We start from the raw sequence: 23,353 nt of genomic DNA, 5'->3' as shown, positions 1-23,353 counted from the left end.
GAACTCCTGTCTTAAGTTTTAACCATCAAGGAAGATTAAAATATGAAGCACTTGCATGAACTCATACCTCTTTCTGCTGCATCTGGGTCTGAATGGGAGCACAAAGCAATGTATTCATCCCTATTGAGTAAAAAGAAAAACAGTGGGTCAATGACAAAAATATGTATCACCAAGAGCCTGATTTTCCTTTTCTTGGGTGCTTCATCAGTTGTAAGTATTAACTAAAGTTTTTTAGTTGCTACATCCTTCCTAAGGACTAAGGTATTAAATTTCACTAAGACTTTTAATTGTCCCATTTTAGAAACAGAGAGATCAATGATTACTGTATTTTCTGTGTGACTGAAATATTTTCAGAATGTGGTAGAGATTTTGAAAGGTGAGATTCTAAAGGTGGAAAGTATAAACTACTTATTTTCTTCCTTCACTTTTCCATTTATTTTCTGAACAGAAGTTACATAGTAAAGAGTACCGATAAGATTGAAATGTTAAGACTAAATTTTTGAAGTATCTTTTATACTAGGAAGATGAACAATGGAGGAAAGCTAACTCTAACTGTACAGATACAACATGTTCAAAGTTTATGTTAACGCAGAGACAATAAGAATGGAAATAAGAAATTATATTCAAGATACTTTTCTTTTTTTGGCCACCTCTCGACATATGGAGTTCCTGCACCAGGGATTAGACACAAGCCACAGTTGCAACAACACCAGATCCTTTTAAACCACTGTTCTGGGTCAGGAATTGAACCTGCATCCGGCACTGCAGAGATGCACTGATCCCGCTGCACCACAGCAGGAACCCAAGACATTTTAGATGTGAAATATAAAGGTTTAGGTGATGGGACTTTGGAAATAAGGAAGGGTCTGAAGATGCTATAATAAAATAAGAAATACATGCAAAATAAAGTTTAAAAGCAAATCTTCAGAGTATTTTAAAGAGTTTATGGAAAACTCAACTGAATATGATGAATTATAGGCTTTGAGTTTTTTTTTGGCTTTTTAGTGCCGCACCTGTGGCATACAGAGGTTCCCAGGCAAGGGTTGCTTCGGAGCTATAACTGCCAGCTTACACCACAGTCACAGCAACACAGGATCTGAGATGCGTCTGCAACCTACACCACAGCTTACAGCAACGCCGGATCCTTAACCCACTGAGCAAGACCAGGGATTGAACCTTCATCCTCATGGATGCTAGTCAAATTCATAAACTGCTGAGCCACGACAGGAACTCCCAAATTATAGGCTTTTATTAAACATCTCCAGAGTTCCTGCTGTGACTCAGAGGTTAAGAATCTGACATAGCGTCTATAAGGATGCAAGTTCAACACCTGGTCCCACTCAGTGCATTACGGATCTGGCATTGCTGTAAGCTGCAGCATAGGTCACAGTTTGGCTCAATCTGGCGCTGCCATGGCCATGGAGCAGGCCAGCAACCCCTAGCCTGGGATCTTCAATACACTGCAGGTATGGCCATAAAAAGAAAATGTCATATTTATAAATCAAGCTTCCCTCAATTATTTAACAAATATTGATTCAGAATCTGTTATGTGTCCCCAAATTCAACTATATACTAAACCACAAAGAACAAAATTTCTAGACTTAAAAGAGTTCATAGTTTAATAAGAGAGCCAAAAGTAAATACCTAAAATATAGTATAATAAATGCTACAATAGACTGAGAAATAAAAGGGGTGTTGTGCGAGCATAAAACAGAGCGACTAACTCCGTGGTTTTATTTAGCAAAGGCTCAATTTAACCCAATACTACTTAATGTATGATGCGAGTCTGTGAACCACTTATAAGATAAGGAGCTTGAAGCTGATATAAAATTCCTTTCATGGAGTTCCCATGTGGCTCAGTGGTTAACAAATCTGACTAGGAACCATGAGGTTGCGGGTTCGATCCCTAGGCCTTGCTCAATGGGTGGAGGATCCGGCATTGCCGTGACTATGGTGTAGGTTGAGACGCGGCTCGGATCCCGAGTTGCTGTGGCTCTGGTGTAGGTGGGCAGCTACAGCTCCGATTAGATCCCTAGCCTGGGAACCTCCATATGCCATGGGAGTGGCCAAGAAAATGGCAAAAAGACCAAAAAAAAAAAAAAAAAAAAAAAAAAATTCCTTCATAAGTAAAGTTTGCTAAAAAAAAAAAAAAAAAAAAAAAAAAAGCCAGCTAACTAAACAGTAGCTTACTGTCTAGTGATTTACATTCTAGTACAGCTCATTTCTGTCATGGACCATAGTTTGTGGACTGGCTACTTTGAATAGCACTAAAGTTAGAAGTGAAAACTGGAGTTCCCGTCGTGGCGCAGTGGTTAAAGAATCCGACTAGGAACCATGAGGTTGCGGGTTCAGTCCTTGGCCTTGCTCAGTGGGTTAACCATCCGGCGTTGCCGTGAGCTGTGGTGTAGGTTGCAGACACGGCTCGGATCCCGCGTTGCTGTGGCTCTGGTGTAGGCCGGTGGCTATAGCTCTGATTCAACCCCTAGCCTGGGAACCTCCATATGCCGCGGGAGCGGCCCAAGAAATAGCAACAACAACAACAACAACAACAAAAAAAAGAAGTGAAAACTAAGTGAAAGATGAGAAGACTGTTAGACAAACTGGATTAGGAAGATCACTTTAGGTAGAGGAAATAGTATTTACAAATGGATACAAGCAGAAGAAAAGTCTACATGGGCATCTGCAAGCAGGTATTCATGGGCTAGAGCACAGGATACTTACATAAGACTAGAGATAAGGCTGGAGAAGAAAACAAGCCAAATTATTAAACGCTTTCTCAGTTTATGCTAATGAGTTTTGTTTTAACCTGTAAGCAAAAAAGTGTCACTGAAGAACTTTAAGCTGGGAGGTAATATAATCAGATTCAGAAATATGTCAATACATTAGAAGGATAAGAAACTAAATACAATAGCCCAAGAAAGAAGAGTGAGAACTTGAATTCAAATACTGACAGAAGGAACAGAGAATAAGTAACATAGTGCAAGATATTTAGGAGACAGAATTGAAACAGAGTAGGGCAAATGGATACAGAAAGAAAAAAAAATTCTTGACTTGAGTTAACGACTGAGCTAGTGGGAGTTCAAGACAGAGACAAGAGGAACAGCAGGTGTGAGAGAAATATAAGTAATTGTGACATTTAAATTACAGATTTTGTATAAATATCAACACTCTTTCCATATATTTTGCTCATGGTTGTCTTACATATCACTTTTCAAGGAATCTAGATGAAGAAAAATATGTATGATAAGAAAATATTCTGATGGCCAACAAACACATGAAAAAATGCTCAACATCGTTGATCATAAGAGAAATGCAAATCAAAACTACCATGAGATACCACCTCACACCAGTCAGAATGGCCATCATTAATAAATCCACAAATAACAAGTGCTGGAGGGGCTGTGGAGAAAAGGGAACCCTCCTGCACTGCTGATGGGAATGTAAACTGGTACAGTCACTATGAAGAACCGTTTGGAGATACCTTAGAAAATCTATACATAGAACTTCCATATGACCCCACAATCCCACTCTTGGGCATCTATCCGGACAAAACTCTACTCAAAGAGACATATGCACCCGCATGTTCATTGCAGCACTATTCACAATAGCCAGGACATGGAAACAACCCAAATGTCCATCGACAGATGACTGGATTCGGAAGATGTGGTATATATACACAATGGAATACTACTCAGCCATAAAAAAGGATGACATCATGCCATTTGCAGCAACATGGATGGAACTAGAGAATCTCATACTGAGTGAAATGAGCCCAGAAAGACAAAGACAAATACCATATGATATCACTCATAACTGGAATCTAATATCCAGCCAAATGAACATCTCCTCAGAAAAAGAAAATCATGGACTTTGGAGAGAGACTTATGGTTGCCTGATGGGAGGGGGAGGGAGTGGAAGGGATCGGGAGCTTGGGCTTATCAGACACAACCTAGAATAGATTTACAAGGAGATCCTGCTGAATAGCATTGAGAACTATGTCTAGATACTCATGTTGCAAACAGAAGAAAGGGTGGGGGAAAAAAACTGTAACTGCAATGTATACATCTAAGGATAACCTGACCCCCTTGCTGTACAGTGGGAAAATAAAAAAAAAAAAAAAAGAAAAGAAAAGAAAATATTCTGATCATACTCACCAGTAATTTCACAATGATTTTCTTCTGGGTTGTTATTCCTAAAAATTGAAAAGTAATCTCAAAATCTCTAATTTGGATAATTATCAAGAATCACAACAGCTAAAAGTGTAGGGAAGGTTTTCACAGGGTGACTGGTAGACAACTCCAAAAATATCTTTAAAAAAAAGACTCATCTAGGAGTTTCCATTGTGGCTCAGGAGGTTAAGGACCTGGTATTCTCTCTGTGAGGATGTGGGTTTGATCCCTGGCTTGCTCAGTGGGTTAAGGATGAGGCATTGCTCCGAGCTGTGGTATAGGTCACAGATGTGACTCAGATCCTATGTTGCTGTGGCTGTGGTGTAGGCCTTAGCTGCAGCTCTGATTCAGCCCCTGGCCCAGGAACTCCCACAGGCAGAAAAAGACTCATCTAATACTAACAGAAAAAAAATTACAAAACAATTAAAGGACCTTACCATTAAATTTTTCAGAAATCAAAGTTGCAAGAATATTATAAAAAATGCCTAATACACATCCTGTTTATTGTCTTAAAAATGGCCTATTAAGCAACTCATTTTCTAGAAATTTAGCTTTTAAAAAAAGGTAAGTAAAAGGAAACAACCTAAATATCCATCAATGGGGAGCTGACTAAATTGCTGGTGCAGACAAACAACAGATTGTAATAGATTGAGGACAGATCTGTATGTAACAACATTAACAAAGTGGTGTTGCCACAGCTGAGGTGCAGGCTGCAATTGCAGTGTAGGTTCGATCCCTGGCCAGGGAATTTCAACATGCCAGAGCTATAGCCAAAAAAAAAAAAAAAAAAGGCTAAAGATAAATATGCACTTGGATAGGCATTCCTGTCGTGGAGCAGCAGAAGCATTTCAAATCTGACTAGGAACCATGAGGTTTGATCCCTGGCCTCGCTCAGTGGGGCTGAAGATCTGACATTGCCGTGAGCTGTGGTGTAGGTCAAAGACTCGGCTCGGATCCTGAGTTGCTGTGGCTGTGGCATAGGCCAGCAGCTGTAGCTCCAATTGGACCCCTAGCCTGGGAACCTCCATATGTCACGGGTGCAGCCCTAAAATGCAAAATAAATAAATAAAGACATAAAAAAATATACACTTGGATATACGTAAAAGCTATAATCCAATATAAACTAAAAATTAAGTGGAAAAAAGATAAACATGCACTTGGATATACAAACAAAATTTCTGCGTAGTTTCTGTCATAGCTCAGTGCAAACGAATCTGACTAGCATCCATGAGGATGCAGGTTCCATCTCTGGTCTCACTCATGGGGTTAAGGATCCAGCATTGCCATGAGCTTTAGTGTAGGTCGAAGACGTGGCTCAGATCTGGTGGCTGCTGTGCCTGTGGAGTAGGCTGATGGCTAAAGCACCGATTTGACCCCTAGCCTAAGAATCTCCATATGTCACAGGTGCAGCCCAAAAAAAGCAAAAAAAAAAAAAAAAAAAAAGAAAAAAAAAGAAATCTGCAGGGACATCCAAGATACAGCAGTGGCTATCTATGAGGAGCCTAAGCAATATGACTTAGAGATCCTTCTGTATCAGCATATGAAGAGCATCTTTTTTTTTTTTTTTTTTCAGCTCAAAACTAGTCAATAAGATGGAAAAATTGTTATTTATTTAACCAGTCCCTTACTGATGGGCCTTTAGAATCTTTCACATCTTTTACTATTAAAATAAACATTGCAGTGAATAACTTTATTTTTTTATTTTTTTTGTCTTTTTGCTATTTCTCGGGCCGCTCCCACGGCATATGGAGGTTCCCAGGCTAGGGGTTGAATCAGAGCTATAGCCACCGGCCTACACCAGAGCCACAGCAACGCGGGATCCAAGCCGTGTCTGCAACCTACACCACAGCTCACGGCAACGCCGGATGGTTAACCCACTGAGCAAGGCCAAGGACTGAACCTGCAACCTCATGGTTCCTAGTCGGATTCTTTAACCACTGCGCCACGACGGGAACTCCTGCAATGAATAACTTTATATACTCATCATTTAAAACACTTACGAGCATATTGGTAGGATAAATTCTGAGACATGACATTGCTAAGCCAAAGGGTATGTGCATTTAAAACTTTGAATGATACTGCCAACTGCTTTCTACAATTTATACCCACTAATTGCCAAACGCCTTCTATAATTTATACCTATATTCTTAACTGATTAGACAAAAAATTATATCTGAATATACTTAAGTTTGTATTTTCCTTATGATGAAGAAACTTGCTAAAAAAATTATTATACTGTATTTACAATGTTCTCTCAATTTCTGCTGTACAGCAAAGTGACCCAATTATATGTGTGTGTTTATATATATATATATACACATTCTTTTTTTCACATAAGCATCTTTTCATTTGTACAAGCCCTACTGCTATTTAATTTTTGTATTAACTTTATAATAAGAAAAAACTAATTCAATGAGAAAATATGAAGACTTGGTATTTATCATTTTGTACTACCTGATGCATTTATTTATTTATTTGTTTTTGTTTTGTTTTGTTTTGTTTTGTTTTAGGGTCACACATGTGGCATATGGAAGTTCCCAGACTAGGGGTCAAATCACAGCTGCATCTGCAACCTACACCCCAAATCACAGCAGCACCAGATCATTAACCTACTGAGCAGGACCAGGGATTAAACCCAAATTCTCATGGATACTAGTTGGGTTTGCTACCCCTGAGCCACAACAGGGGCACCTAATGTATTTAAGGATTTACATGTGAAAGTAGAGTAATTCATCACTCTTAAAAGAATATACTGAATAATACACATACTTATCAGCTATAGCAGTATATTAAACTACACAAAGAATTTGCTTTCTTTTTTTGTGTGTGTGTATGTATGTCTTTTTGCCTTTCTTGGCCGCTCCCGCGGCATATGGAGGTTCCCAGGCTAGGGGTCGAATCGGAGCTGTAGCCACCAGCCTATGCCAGAGTCACAGCAACGCAGGATCCGAGCCATGTCTGCGACCTACACCACAGCTCATGGCAACGCCGGATCGTTAACCCACTGAGCAAGGGCAGGGATCGAACCTGCAACCTCATAGTTCCTAGTCGGATTCGTTAACCACTGCACCACGATGGGAACTCCAGAATTTGCTTTCTGAATTAATCCTAAGTCTCCCACATAAAGGAGATGAAAATAAAAAATAAAAATAATATAACCTTAAAAAACACTTCAAAAAGAGGAATACATAATTTCTTTCTTTTTTTTTTTTTTTTTGCTGTGCCTACAGCATGCAGAAATTTTCCAGGCCAGGGATCAAACCTATGCCAGAGCAGTGACCCAAATCATTGTAGTGACAATGCCAGATCCTTAACCACTAGACCACAAGAGAACTCTGGAACGTACAATATTTTTTTTTTTTTTTTTGTCTTTTGTTGTTGTTGTTGCTATTTCTTGGGCCGCTCCCACGGCATATGGAGGTTCCCAGGCTAGGGGTCTAATCAGAGCTGTAGCCACCAGCCTACGCCAGAGCCACAGCAACTCGGATCGGAGCCACGTCTGCAACCTACACCACAGCTCACAGCAACGCCGGATCGTTAACCCACTGAGCAAGGGCAGGGACCGAACCCGCAACCTCATGGTTCTTAGTCGGATTCGTTAACCCACTGCGCCACGACAGGAACTCCCAAGGAACGTACAATTTTTAAAGAATAATTTGTATCACATTTTTCTTACTTACTGTATAATTAGAATATTTCCTCCTGTTTCTGTTTCTACAAATAAAGAAAAGATTAAAGGTTTTCAATAACACAACCAATAGAGCATTAGAAAAATTCCTTAAAGACATTAACAACAATAAAGGAAATCACTAACTATGCACCTTACTTTCTGGCCTCCATGGCTCAAGTTACACTTTTTTAAGCAATAAGATGGATATTAAGTTATACCAATTATCTGCTTAGCCACTCATGATTATGCAGAAAACAGATTTAGCAGGATTATAGTAACAAACTTACCTGCAATTTCTGACTTTTTCACCATTTTCATGTGAGATTCTGTCTGGAAAACCCTAGAAAAAAATAGATTACTAAAGGAGTTCTTGCTGTGGCACAGTGGGTTAAGACTCCGACTACAGTGGCTCAGGTCTCTGCAGAGACATGGGTTCAATCCCCAGCCCAATGCAGTGGGTTAAAGAGCCAGTGGTGCCACAGCCATGGCTTAGGTGGCAGCTGCAGCTCAGATTCAATCCCTGGCCCAGGAACTTCCATATGCTGCAGGTATAACCAAAAAAGAAAAAAAGGGGGTGGGGGTGGAGGCAGATCTAAATAGACATTTCTCCAAAGAAGAAACAGATAGGAGGTCCTGTCATGGCTCAGTGGTTAATGAATCCAACGAGGAACCATGAGGTTTAGGATTCGATCCCTGGCCTTGCTCAGTGGGTTAAGGATCTGGCATTGCCATGAGTGTGATGTAGGTTGCAGACATGGCTCAGATCTTGCATTGCTGTGGCTCTGGCGTAGGCCAGCAGCTGTAGCTCTGATTAGACCCCTAGACTGGGAACCTCTATATACGGCAGGTGAGGCTCTAGAAAAAGACAAAAATAAAAAATAAAAAAAAGGAGAAATAGGTAGCCAAAAGGCACATGGAAAGATGCTCAACATCACTAATTATTAGAGAGGTGCAAATCAAAACTATAAGAGGTATCAGCTCATACTGGTCAGCATGGCCACTATCAAAAAGTCCACCAATGATAAATGTTGGGAGAGAGTTTGGAGATAAAGGAACCCTCTTATGCTGTGGTTAGAATATAATAAAGCCACTATGGAAAACAGTATGGAACTTCCTTAAAAAACTATAATCAGAATTACTATATGACCATGCAATCCCACTCCTGGGCATATATTCAAAGAAAACCTTATTTTGAAAAGTTGCATGTAACCCAATGTTCACTGCAGCACTATTTACAACAGCCAAGACGTGGAAGCAACCTAAATGTCCACTGACAGATAAATGGATAAAGAAGATGTGGTACATATATACAATGGAATACTACTCAGCCATAAGAAAGGATAAAATAATGCCATTTGCAGCAACATGGTGGCTAGAGATTATCATACTAAGTGAAGTAAGCCAAAGACAAACATCATACATTTGGAATCTCAAAAAAGTGATACAAATGAACTTATATACAAAACACAAATAGACCCACAGACACAGAAAACAAAAAAAAATTTTAAAGGCTATTGAGAGAGTTTCCATCCTGGCTCAGCGGAAATGAATCTGACTAGCATCCATGAGGATGCAGGTTCGATCCCTGGCCTCACTCAGTGGGTTAAGGACCCATCGAAGCTGTGAGCTGTGGTATAGGTCACAGACTTGGCTTGGATCTGAAATTGCTGTGGCTGTGGTATAGCCCAGCGGCTACAGCTCCAATTGGACCCCCAGCCTGAGATACTCTATGTTGCAGGTGTGGCCCTACAAATACAAAAAAAAAATTTTTTTTAATTAAAAATTTAAAAATTAAAAAGTAAAAGTCTTCACAGCTAAAAAGTTATCTATGAACAAACAAGAGAAAAGCAAAGATAATTATAAAGTTATCCAACATATTAAGTTTCACAGCAAAAAAGTATTAGAACTAAAAAAGGTTGCTACGACACAATAAGAGGGAAGTTACCAATGAAAACTAATAATGAATAACCCAAATTACATGTAAAGAAAAAACACAGAGGAAAAAAAAAAACGAAAGCAATATAAAGAAGGAAATGTGGAAATACATATATAGATGACTTAAGATCTAAATTTTAGAACACTACATATTAGGTAGGCAAAGAGGAAATTACAAATGTATACAATTTAATTAAAAAACATACTCAAAAAGACCAAAAAAAAAGAGTTCCTGTCGTGGCTCATTGGTTAACGAATCTGACTAGGAACCATGAGGTTGTGGGTTCAATCCCTAACCTCCCTCAGTGGGTTAAGCATCCAGAGTTGCTGTGAGCTGTGGTGTGGGTTGCAGATGCGGCTCGGATCCCGAGTTGCTGTGGCTCTGGCGTAGGCTGGCGTCTACAGCTCTGATTAGACCCCTAGCCTGGGAACCTACCTCTATATGCCACGGGAACAGCCCTAGAAAAGGCAAAAAGACAAAAAAAAAAAAAAAAAAAAAAAGCTAGGGAGCTCCTGTTGTGGCTCAGCAGTAATGAACCTAAGGATGTATCCATGAGGATGCATGCTTGATCCCTGGCCCTGCTCAGCGGGTTAAGGATCCGGTGTTGCCATGAACTGTGGTGTAGGTGCAGACAAGGCTCAGATACAGTGGCATTGCTGTGGCTGTGGTGTAGGCCAGCAGCTGCAGCTCTGATTTGACCCCAGGGAACCTCCATGTGCTGAAGAGCAAAAAATAATAATAATACTAAATTTAAAAAATAAAAAGCATATTTAGGAACATATGAAGACAACTAATGAAAGGGCAAATAATTCTTTCATTTTTCTGTAAATTTATCTTATTATGGTTGTTCCTTATATTCTCACTTTTTTTTTTTTTTTGGCTTTTTTCTAGAGCCGCATTCGTGGCACATGAAGTTCCCAGGCTAGGGGTCAAATCGGAGCTGCAACTGCCAGCCTACACCACAGCCATAGCAATGCAGGATCCAAGCTACATCTGCAATTTAAACCACAGCTCGAAGCAACCCTGGATCCCTGACCCACTGAGGATGGTCAGGTATTGAACCGGCATCCTTGTGGATACTAGTCAGATTTGTTTCCGCTGCAGCACAATGGGAACTCCCTTTGCACTCTAATTTTTTTTTTTTCATCCTACACAGTATTTACAATGTAAGGAAAGCATACAAAGGTATAATCTGTTACAAAAATTATTTATGAACTTAGAAAGACTTATGCTTTAATAACCCAAAATTTAAAGGGTTCGACCACACAAAAACTTTAAAATATTTTCTTCCATATTGCCTAGGTAGATGAGAAAATTTTTTAAAAAAATTCAAAATGAGAAGAAAAAAGCATACATGAAAAAAATACAGAAAAATAGTGATGACGGAGTACAAATTAAAATGACTAAGTCAAGGAACATTAATCAGCCATTAAAAAGAATGAAATACCCGCAGTTTTAGCAATTACCATGCTAAGTGAGGTCAGCCATACAATGAGACACCAACATCAAATGCTTTCACTGACATGTGGAATCTGAAAAAAGGACAGACTGAACTTTGCAGAACAGATGCTGACTCACAGACATTGAAAACCTTATGGTCTCGGAGGAGACAGTTTGGGGATGGGGGGATGTACTTGGGTTGTGGGATGGAAATCCTGTGAAATTAGATTGTTATGATCATTATTATACAACTACAGATGTGATAAATTCATTTGAGTAATAAATAAATTTTTAAAAAATTTAAAAATACAATGACTAAATAAAAAATCAATTAAGTCAGCTAAAAATAAGTGCTAAAATCTAATCTTTATATAGTGTCTTAGGAAAAAAGGTACATTAGTAGAAGTACTAAAACCAATAACAAAAATGTAATAATGACTACATAACTACCACTTTTTTTTTTTTTTTTAAGACTGCACATACAGGATCTGAGTCTTGTCTGTGTCCTACACCACAGCTCAAGACAACAGCAGATCCTTAACTCACTGAGTGAGCCCTGGGATCAAACCCGAGTCCTCATGGATACTAGCTGGGTTCATTACCACTGAGCCACAACAAGAACTCCACAACTACGTCTTTTAAGCCTGGCTATTCTACTTTGGGGAATATAACCTAAAAAAAGTAACTCAAAAGAAAAAAATAATTTTTTTTTTTTTTGTCTTTTTAGGGCCACACTTGTGGTATATGGAAGTTCCCAGGCTAGGAGTTCTATTGGAGCTGTAGCTCCAGCCTACACCAGAGCCACAGCTACTCCAGATCAGAGCCGTGTCTGTGACCTACACTATAGCTCAAGGCAATGCCAGATACTTAACCCACTGAACAAGGCCAGGGATCAAACCCAAGTCCTCATGGATGCTAGTCAGGTTCGTTAACCACTGAGCCAAGACAGGAATTCCTGAAAAAAAAAAAAAATTTACATAAAAATATCTAACACACCACAGGAAATAATCAAATCTTAACAAAAATTAAAAATTGTTATTTTTACCTTAACATTATTTCTAAAGCAAGCATATTTAAGAAAAGTCAGTCTGAAACAAATGGGAGAACAAATGAGTTATGACATCAAACCTCTGCCACACCTGTTCAAGGAGTACACAGAAACATTCAAGGCTTGCAATAGGTGTATGGATATACTGTGGAGATGGATTCATTAGGTTTCATAGCATGGTGCCATTAAACATTCTGAATCATTCGAGTAACTAATGGTTCAGATTCCATGATCAGAAAGCCATATTTACATTATAGTTTGTTTGTTTGTTTGTTTGTTTGTTTTTTTGCCATTTCTAGGGCCGCTCCTGCAGCATATGGAGGTTCCCAGGCTAGGGGTCGAATTGGAGCTGCAGCCACCAGCCTACGCCAGAGCCACAGCAACATGGGATCCGAGCTGCGTCTGCAACCTGCACCACAGCTCACGGCAATGCCGGATCCCCAACCCACTGAGTAAGGCCAGGGATCGAACCTGCAACCTCATGGTTCCTAGTCGGATTTGTTAACCACTGAGCCACGACAGGAACTCCTATAATTACTTCTTCAGTAAAAATGCTTATAAGGAATGCCTTGATCTTATAAGGAATGTCTTTTGATTTGCTCTTATTCATTTGATTTTTTTCTCACAAAATATTTAGTAGCAGCATTCTTATTTACACACAAATCTCTAGTGAACCTGTTTAGTTTTAAAGCCTATCTCTAAGAGATCAACCCATTTCTTGGAGGTCCCATTGTGGCTCTGCAGGTTAAAGACCAGACACTGTCTCTAAAGGATGCACATTCCATGCTTGGCCTCACTGAGTGGGTTAAGGATCCAACAGGGCCACAAGCTTCAGCACAGGTTGCAGATGTGGCTCAGAACCTGCACTGCTATGGCTTCAGTGTAGGCTGGCCACTGCAGCTCCTTTTCGACCCCTAACCCAGGAACTTTCATATGCTACAGATGTGGCCCTAAAAAGAAAAATAGTAATAATAATTTAAAAAACTACATATAGAACAATCATATGATCCAGCAATCCCACTCCTTAGCACATACCTGGACTATAATTCTATAATTCTTTTTTTTTGGCTACACCCACAGCATGTGGAGTTCCCCAGCCAGAGGTTGAACCCATGCTGCAAATGAGACCTGTGCCATAGCTGTAGCAACACTGGATCCTTAATGTGCTATGCCATGAAAGAACTTGCTATACAATTCTTTATTTTTATTTTTAGGGCCACACCTGCGGCATATGGAGTTCCCAGGCTAGGGGTCCAAACAGAGCCACAGCTGCCAGCCACAGCCACATGGGACCTGAGCCAAGTCTGTGACCTACACCACAGCTCAAGGCAACACAGGATCCTTAACCCACTAAGTGAGGCCAGGGATCGAACCTGCAACCTCATGGTTCCTAGTCAGATTTGTTTCCACTGTGCCACGATAGGAATGCCTCTTTATTTATTTATTTTTAATTAATAATATTTTTTTTGACAATTCTTAATTTAGCATCCTTCAGTAATGTTTTATTTTTTATACACTATTAATTAATTTACAGCAATAAAATATAACACAATGGAAAAAAGAATATTTCTCTGGTTATTATTTTTATATAGAAAATAAATTAATTTCCACATATTAATTGTGTATCTTACTACTTACTGTTAATAGAGCTATTTCAATTGATACTCTAGGAATTCCCTAATATTTAATCATTCAATCTGCAAAGGTAATAGATTTATCCCCATCTTTCCAATTTTTATAACTCCATTTTCTCTGTCTAGTATTTTTGTTGGTTAGCACTTCCAATAAGATGATAAGTAACAGCTGTCATGATTTTATAGGGGATGCTTTCCATGTTTCTCTTTTCAGTATAATGCTAAATAAAAGCCTTTTTTTTTTTGTCTTTTTCTTGAGCCGCTCCCTCGGCATATGGAGGTTCCCAGGCTAGGGGTCGAATTGGAGCTGTAGTCACCAGTCTACACACCAGAACAACAGCAACGCGAAATCCGAGCCGCATCTGCAACCTACACCACAGCTCACGGCAACGCCAGATCCTTTTACCCACTGAGCAAGGGCAGGGATCGAACCCACAGCCTCATGGCTCCTAGTCGGATTCGTTAACCACTGCGCCACGACGGGAACTCCAATAAAAGCCTTTTAAACAATAATTTTCTAATGTTTATCTAATAGAAACACAAATTATCTAAATCAGTTAGTACCAGCATATTTGGTATAACATAAAAAAAATTATCTGTAACATTATTTCTCATTTCAACTTACTTTATAGTATCTGCAAAGCTGACTCGACGAGAATTTTTCTTATTTCTGAAAGCATTGGATTCCTAAGGGCAGAGAACAGACGGTATGATTCTTAATGAAACCAGTCTCCAGAGTACTACAGACAGAGATCAGGTCTTATTCTAATTATTATGTTATTAATTTTGATAATTAATTTTATTCTCAAAAAAAACTCCATTATAGAAGCACTTAACATGAATATGATTTTCAGTGTGAATGATAATAAGCCCACTGACACAAACAACATATATTTAAGGAAGGTGATGACTATCTTTATTTTTCCTTTTTGGCCGCCCACAGGCATATGGAGTTCCTACGCCAGGGATCAAATCCAAGCCTCAATTTCAACCTAAGCCACAGCTGTGGCAACGCTGTATCCTTAACCCACTGTGTGGGGCCAAGAATTGAACCTGCATCCCAGAGCTCCCAAGATGCCACTGATATTATTGGACCACATCTGGAACTCTGAATTACTGTCTTTTTACTTACCTTTTCTCTTTACCATTTCTTTAAATGACTGGTTACTTTGCTATAAAATAGAAGAAAGACTGGAGACAAAACAAGCAATATATTACCTAATATGGTAAACTTACTACACTATTTTTAAGATTAAAAAAATTTTTAGGAGTTTCTGTTGTGGCTCAGCGGGTTATGAACCTAACTAGCGTCCATGAGGATGCAGGTTCGATCACTGGCCTCACTCTGTCAGTTAAGGATCCAGCACTGCCCTGAGCTCTGGCGTAGGTCACAGACATGGCTCGGATCTGGGGTTGCTGTGGCTGTGGCCTAGACTGGCAGCTGCAGCTCAGATTCAACCCCTAGCCCAGAAACTTCCATATGCTGAGGTTGCACCTATAATTAAAAAAAAAAATTATATTGTGGTAAAACACAATTAATATGAAATTTGCCATCTTAACCATGGTTTTTTGGTAGTATTTTTACTTTTTCTATTATAGTTGATTTACAATGTCCTATCAATTTCTGCTGTACAGCAAACTGACCCAATCATACATTAACCACATTTTAAGTTTATTTATTTTTTATTTTTGGCCACATCCAAAGCATGTGGAAGTTCCCAGGTCAGGAACTGAACCCATGCCACAGCAGTGATCCAGGCCACCATAGTGACAACATCAGACCCTTAACCTGATGCATCAAAAAGAAATTCCGTTAACTATATTTTAAATTTTAAATTTTTATTTTATTAGGGTAAGAACACTTAACAAGATCTACCCTCTTAGGAGTTCCCTCTGTGGTGCCGTGAGATAAAGATCTGGCATTGCTACAGCTACAGCATAGGTCACAGCTGTAGCTTGTATCTGATCCCTGGCCAGAGAACTTCCATACACCATGGGTACAGTCAAAAAAGAGAAGCCAGAAAAAAAAAAAAAAAAAAAAAAAACCTACCCCACTTAACATATTTTTAAGTGTACAATATTGTTAACTATAGGAACAATGTTGTATAGCAGATCTCTAGAACTTATTCATCCTGCACAGGTGAATCTTTGTACCTGTTGATGAACAACTCCCCATTTTTCCCTCCTCTCTGCCCCTGGCAAACACTATTCTCCTTACTTTCTTTTCTTTTTCTTTTTTGTCTTTTTAGGGCCACACCCATGGCACTTGCTATTTTCTGTTTTTTTGGTTTTTTTTAATAGTCCATCCTAATGGATACAAGTCGCTATCTCACTATGGTTTTGACTTGCGTTTCTGCAATGATTAGTGATGCATCTTTTCCTTATAATATGCTATTTTTATTTTCCCTCATCTTAACAAGGAAAAACTTTTTTTTTTTTTTTTTTTAGGGCTGCACCTTTGGCATATGGAAGTTCCCAGGCTATGAGTTGAATTGGAGCTGCAGCTGCTGGCCTACACCATAGCCACAAAGGATCTAAGCTGCATCTGCAAACTACACCGCAGCTCACGGCAACACTGGATCCTTAACCCACTTAGCAATGCCAGGGATCAAATACCTATACGAATTGGATTCACAACTGCTGAGCCAATATGGAAGCTCCACAAACATTTTTATTCACATAGATATTAAATACAAAAAGCAAAAGATGAGGAATCCCTCCATGGCCCAGTGGCTTAAGAATCCGACTGCAAGGGCTTGGGGTGCTGCAGAGATGGAGGTTTGATCCCCAGCCAGGTGCAGTGGGTTAAAGGATCTGACATTGCTGCACCTGCAGCAGAGGTTACCACTATGGCTTAGATTCAATCCCTGGCCTGGGAACTCCTATATGCCTCAGGTACGGCCATAAAAATTTTAGCCCCCCCCCAAAAAAATCCATAGGGAATTTTACAGTGTTAGTTTGGGATAACTAAGCATAAGTTTTATCATAACAAAGAATCAGGAATGTTCATCATCTCTGTTAAGATCCTGGCAGACAATACAGGCAGCATTAAACCTAATAATAATAGGCTGAAATTTGTGTGGTATATTGGAAAAGAGCACTGAGTTTGAAATTAGGAGATTAGAGCTTCAATTTAAAGTCTGCACTAACTAGCTACGTGAGCTTAGACAAAATATGTAACCTCTCTGGACCTCATATTTCTCTTCTATATAATGAAGGAATTAGTTCCAAAATTACTATTGAGATTCTGTTAGTTTTAAAGCTCTATGGAGTTCCCGTGGTGGCTCAGTGGTTAACAAACCCGACTAGCATCCATGAGGACACAGGGTCAATCCCTGGCCTCACTCAGTGGATTAAGGATCCGGTATTGTCGTAAGCTGTGGTGTAGGTTGCAGACATGGCTGAGATCTGGTGTTGCTGTGGCTGTGGTGTAGACCGGCACCTGTAGCTCTGATTGGACCCCTAGCCTGGGAACCTCTATATGCTATGGGTGCAGCCCTAAAAAAAAAAAAAAAAAAAAAGGAATCAATTAAATAAGCCAGTATACAGAAATAAAAGGGGGAAAATAAGTCTATTGTAAAAGCAACTACGAACACAAGGAACAGCAAAAGGTCAAACATGAAGAATGAAGATGTTTAAAAAGGACTTCAAAATCATAAAATATGGGGAAGGAAAGAAAATCTAGACTCTTTTTTTTAAGATTAAAAAAAGCCTATATGACTATCAGGCTAAAGCAAGCAGATATAGGAAAGCATTAACATACAGGGCAACCACAAATCAAAACAAAATATTACATCCACAAAATCTAAAAAGGACACAAGCATAAAACAAAATCATCCAACCAAAAAAAGGAGAAACACAGAATCAACTGGAAAACAAGGTTTAAAATGGCAATAAATATATATTTATCAATAATTACCTTAAATGTCAATAGACTGATCCAATCAAAAGACATACAATGGAGTTCCTGTCGCAGCCCAGTGGTTAACAAATCTGACAAGGAACCATGAGGTTGCGGGTTCGATCCCTGGCCTCACTCAGTGGGTTAAGGATCCGGCATTCCCATGAGCTGTGGTGTAGGTCGCAGACATGGCTCGGATCCCACATTGCTGTGGCGTAGGCCGGCAGCTACAGCTCTGATTCGACCCCTAGCCTGGGAACATCCATATGCTGCTACAGCGGCCCAAGAAATGGCAAAAAGACAAAAACAAACAAACAAACAAATAAACAAAAAACAGACATACAGTGACAGACTGGATAAAAAAAACAAAAGCCTACAATATGATGTCTACAAGAGATGTAACTTAGGGCAAAGGATACATAAACTGCAAGTGAGAGGATGGGAAAAGGTATTTCATGCAAATGGAAAAGACAGCAAGGCAGGAGTTGCAATACTCATATCAGACAAAATAGACTTTAAAACTAAGGCCATAAAGAAAGACAAAGAAGGACACTATTTAATGAGAAAAGGATCCATTAAAGAAGAGGATATTATAATCATCAATACATATGTCCCTAATATAGGAGCACTCAGATACATACAACAACTACTAACAGACATAAAAGGAGAAATTTATGGGAATACAATAACAGTAGGAGATTTTAACACCCCATTCACATCAATGGCAAAATCCTCTAGATGGAAGATCAATAAGGCAACAGAAATCCTAAATGACACAACAGAAAAGTTAGACTTAATGGAATTTTTAGGACATTACATCCAAAAAAATCAGAATATACCTTCTTTTCAAGTGCACATGGAACATTCTCAAGGATTGACCACATACTGACGCACAAAACTAACCTAAACAAATTTAAGAGTACGGAAATTATTTCAAGTATCTTCTCTAACCACAATGGCATGAAACTAGAAATCAACCACAAGAAAAGAAATGAGAAGAAAAAAAAAAAAAAGGAGTTCCAGTCGTGGCGCAGTGGTTAACGAATCCTACTAGGAACCATGAGGTTGCGGGTTCAATCCCTGCCCTTGCTCAGTGGGTTAACGATCTGGTGTTGCTGTGAGCTGTGGTGTAGGTTGCAGACGCGGCTCGGATCTGGTGTTGCTGTGCCTGTGGCAAAGGCTGGCGGCTACAGCTCCAATTCAACTCCTAGCCTGGGAACCTCCATATGCCGCTGAAAGTGGCCCTAGAAAAGGCAAAAAGACAAAAAATAAATAAATTAATTAAAAAAAAGAAATGAGAAAAAACTGACTACATGGAGACTTAAGGACATGCTACTAAAAAAACAATGAGTCAACTTGGAAATCAATGAGAAATTAAAAAATACCTCAAGACAGGAGTTCCCACTGTGGCACAGCAGAAACAAATCCGAAGAGGAACCATGAGGTTATGAGTCTGATCCCTGGCCTTGCTCAGTGGGTTAAGGATCTGGTGTTGCCATAAGCCTCTGGTATACGTCACAGACGCAGCTTGGATTCTGCATTGCTGTGGCTGTAGCTGTGGCTGTGGCCAGCAGTTGTAGCTCCAAATGGATCCCTAGCCTGGGAACCTCCATATGCCACAGGAGATGCCCTAAAAAAAAAAGGAGTTCCCGTCGTGGTGCAGTGGTTAACGAATCCGACTAGGAACCATGAGGTTGCAGGTTCGGTCCCTGCCCTTGCTCAGTGGGTTAACAATCCGGCATTGCCGTGAGCTGTGGTGTAGGTTGCAGATGTGGCTCGGATCCCGCGTTGCTGTGGCTCTGGCATAGGCCGGTGGCTACAGCTCCAATTAGACCCCTAGCCTGGGAACCTCCATATGCCATGGGAGTGGCCCAAGAAATAGCAAAAAGACAAAAATAAATAAATAAATAAATCAGTGCACTCACTAAAAAACAAAAAAACAAAAAAAAAACTCAAGACAAATGATAATGAAAACACACCCATTCAAAATCTATGGGATGCCACAAAAGCAATGCTTAGTGGGAAGTTCATAGCAATGGAGGCCTTCCTCAAAAAAGAAGAAAAATCTCAAATCAACAACTTAACCCACCACCTAAAAGAATTAGAAAAAGAAAAACAAACAAAACTTAACGTCAGCAGAAAGAAGGAAATCACAAAGATCAAAGGAGAAGCAATAAACATTGTGACACTTGAAAAAATAAATAAATAAAAATAAAGATCAGAGAAGAAATCAATAAAATAGATATTCAAAATACAACAGGAAAAAAATCAATAAAACCAAGAGCTGGTTGAGAGAGTAAACAAAATTGAAAATAAACAAAATAAGAAATGAAAAAAAAAAAAAAATGAAAAAAAAAAAGGAGTTCCCGTCGTGGCGCAGTGGTTAACGAATCCGACTAGGAACCATGAGGTTGCGGGTTCGGTCCCTGCCCTTGCTCAGTGGGTTAACGATCCGGCGTTGCCGTGAGCTGTGGTGTAGGTTGCAGACGCGGCTTGGATCCCGCGTTGCTGTGGCTCTGACGTAGGCCGGTGGCACAGCTCTGATTCAACCCCTAGCCTGGGAACCTCCATATGCCGTGGGAGCGGCCCAAGAAATAGCAACAACAACAACAACAACAACAACAACAAAAATAAAAAAATAAAAAATAAATAAAAATAAATAAAAAAAAAAAGAAATGAAGATGGAGAAATCTTAACAAACACTGCAGAAATAAAAAAAAACCATAGGAGAGTACTATGAACAATTATATGCCAACAAATTTGACAACCTAGAAGAAATGGACAACCTTCTAGAGACTTACAGCCTGCCAAAACTGAATCAAGAAGAAGTAGATCAACTGAACAGACTGATCACTAGAAATGAAACTGAATATGTCATGAAAACACTCCCTACAGAAGTTCCCGTTATGGCTCAGTGATTAACAAATCCGACTAAATCTAGTCACTTGCGATGGAACATGATGGAGGATAATGTGAAAAAAAGAATGCATGTGCACATACATACATACACACACACACACACACACACACACACACACACACACACACACACACACATATATGAATGACTGGGTCACTTTGCTATACAGCAGAAGTTGACAGAACAACGTAAATAAACCGTAATAGAAAAAATTAAAAAAAAAAAAGGATCCTGCCTTGTCGCAGCTTGGATTTGATCCCTAGTCTGGGAACACCATGTGCTGCTGGGTGGCCAAAAAAAAAAAAAAAAAAGAGTAAAAATAAATTAAATCAATCAATCAATCAATTACTGAAAACAGTCATCTATAAGGCACTTGTACTTGAGACTTACCTGAATAGTTTCATTCCCACTTCTGAGGTCCTGAAGAGGGCTCCTTGGGGGTTTCAAAATCTAGAAGTAAGAAAATTATTCAAGAAAACCTGCCATATCTATTAATAGTCACCTCATTTCAAGTTATACCATGAGTAGAAAGGTAGAGATGCTACAATTCATGTAAAAACCTCTAAAACTCGTTATATTCATATTGCTCAGTGCTACACTTTGTGGCTAATTTAAATATTCCCTTCTTCTTTCCCACATTCCCCAATTACTTTGCCTACTCTCATTCTATGTAGTTGGGGTAAACCTCTACCCCAACTGTAGGGTTCAACAGTTAGCCCTGGCCAAGAAAAATCTGCACATGATATTCTGTGCTCAACAGTGACTGGTTTAGTAATGAGGACTTGACCCATATCAAGATAATTGAGCCAACACAATGCAGTCCTGAGTATTATGGGTTTTTCTTTTATCTTGAGGAAATACACACTATTTTTCATATAGAACTTAAAAGTTGGGCGAGCTAGATATACTGTAGTAATCACAGGCAGAAAGCCTGGAGTTCCTGTTATGGTGCAGTAGAAATGAACCTGACTAGAACCCATGAGGATGAGGGTTTGATCCCTGGCCTCACTCAGCGGGGTGGGGATCTGATGTTGTTGTGACCTGTGGTGTAGGTTGCAGATGTGGCCTGGATCCTGTGTTGCTGTGGCTGTAGTATAGGCTGGCAACTACAGCCCTGATTTAACTGCTAGCCTGGGAACTTCCATATGCTGTGGGTGCAGCCCTAAGAAGCAAAAAAAAAAAAAAGGTGGGGAGTTCCCGTCGTGGCGCAGTGGTTAACGAATCCAACTAGGAACCATGAGGTCGCGGGTTCGGTCCCTGCCCTTGCTCAGTGGGTTAATGATCCGGCGTTGCTGTGAGCTATGGTGTAGGTTGCAGACGCGGCTCGGATCCTGCGTTGCTGTGGCTCTGGCGTAGGCCGGTGGCTACAGCTCCGATTCAACCCCTAGCCTGGGAATCTCCATATGCTGAGGGAGCGGCCCAAGAAACAGCAACAACAACAAAAACAACAACAAAAGACAAAAAAAAAAAAAAAAAGGTGGGGAGAAAGCCTGTCAGATAATAGATTACCCAGAGAAAGTGATCAGAGTATAAAAAATAAATAAAAGGAGGAGTTCCTGTCATGGTGCAGCAGAAATGAATCCGACAAGGAACCACAAGGTTGTGGATTCAATCCCTGGCCTTGGAGTTACTGTTGTGGTGCAGCAGAAATGAATCCAACTAGGAACCATGAGGTTGCGGGTTCGATTCCTGGCCTTGCTCAGTGGGTTAAGGATCCGGCGTTGCCGTGAGCTGTGGTGTAGGCTGCAGATGTGACTTGGATCTGGCATTGCTATGGCTCTGGCCAGCGGCTACAGCTCCGATTAGACCCCTAACCTGGGAACCACCATATGCCTCGGGTGTGGCCCTAAAAGGACGAAAGGACAAACAAACAAGCAAAAAATCCCTGGCCTTACTCAGTGTGTTAAAGATCCAGTGTTGCCGTGAGCTATGGCTGCAGACTCAGCTCGGATGTGGTGTTGCTGTGGTGTAGGCCAACAGCTACAGCTCTGATTAGACCCCTAGCCTGGGAACCTCCATATGCCGCAGGTGCAGCCCTAGAAAGCCAAAAAAAATCAAAGGAAATCCCAGTATTGGTGATCATGTCCAGCACTTTCACTGTAAGTTATCTCCGTGACAGACATCTTCAGGGCAAACATTTTCACTGCATAACTAATTGCCCTATAGCAATTTTGCAATAAAAGAGGATATAAATAAAAGGATATAATGAGGAGTTTCCATGTGGCTCAGTGGGTTGGGGATCCCATGTTGTGATCACTGCAGTGGTTGGGGTTGCTGCTGTGGCACAGGTTTGATCTGTGGCCCAGGAACTTCCATATGCCACAGGTTTAGCCATAAAAAGAAAAAAAATTTGTTTAAATAAAAAAGAAAAATTTGGAGTTCCCATCGTGGCTCAGTGGTTAACGAATCTGACTAGCATCCATGAAGATGCAGGTTCAATCCCTGGCCTTGCTCAGTGGGTTAAGGATCCAGTGTTGCCATGAGCTGTGGTGTAGGTCGAAGACACAGCATGGATCTGGCATTGTTATGGCTGTTGTGCAGGCCGGCGGCTACAGTTTCAATTCAAACCCTAGCCTGGAACCCTCTATATGCTGCGGATGTGGCCCTAAAAATCAAAAATAAATAAATAAATAAA

General features: G+C 40.0%; 1 protein-coding gene across 2 annotated transcripts in view; it reads right to left on the bottom strand.

Annotated features, from left to right (window-relative positions):
* Positions 1-23: 23 nt before the first annotated feature.
* Positions 24-23,353, bottom strand: part of LOC110258507 (kinetochore scaffold 1-like) — a 31,178-nt gene continuing 7,848 nt past the window's right edge. For both annotated transcript variants that reach the window (XM_021081759.1, XM_021081758.1), the window contains exons 4-9: positions 21,109-21,168; positions 14,523-14,584; positions 8,127-8,179; positions 7,850-7,883; positions 4,155-4,192; positions 24-120 (exon numbers count right to left, since the gene is read on the bottom strand). In XM_021081759.1, coding sequence (XP_020937418.1) covers positions 62-120; positions 4,155-4,192; positions 7,850-7,883; positions 8,127-8,179; positions 14,523-14,584; positions 21,109-21,168 — 306 coding nt within the window. In that variant the 3' untranslated portion in view covers positions 24-61. The remainder of the gene's footprint in view (positions 121-4,154; positions 4,193-7,849; positions 7,884-8,126; positions 8,180-14,522; positions 14,585-21,108; positions 21,169-23,353) is intronic.

Source organism: Sus scrofa, unplaced genomic scaffold (assembly GCF_000003025.6).
Source record: "Sus scrofa isolate TJ Tabasco breed Duroc unplaced genomic scaffold, Sscrofa11.1 Contig2211, whole genome shotgun sequence".
Lineage (NCBI taxonomy): Eukaryota > Metazoa > Chordata > Mammalia > Artiodactyla > Suidae > Sus > Sus scrofa.
Note: the sequence above shows the minus strand (reverse complement) of the source record. Positions and strands in the feature narration are given on the sequence as shown.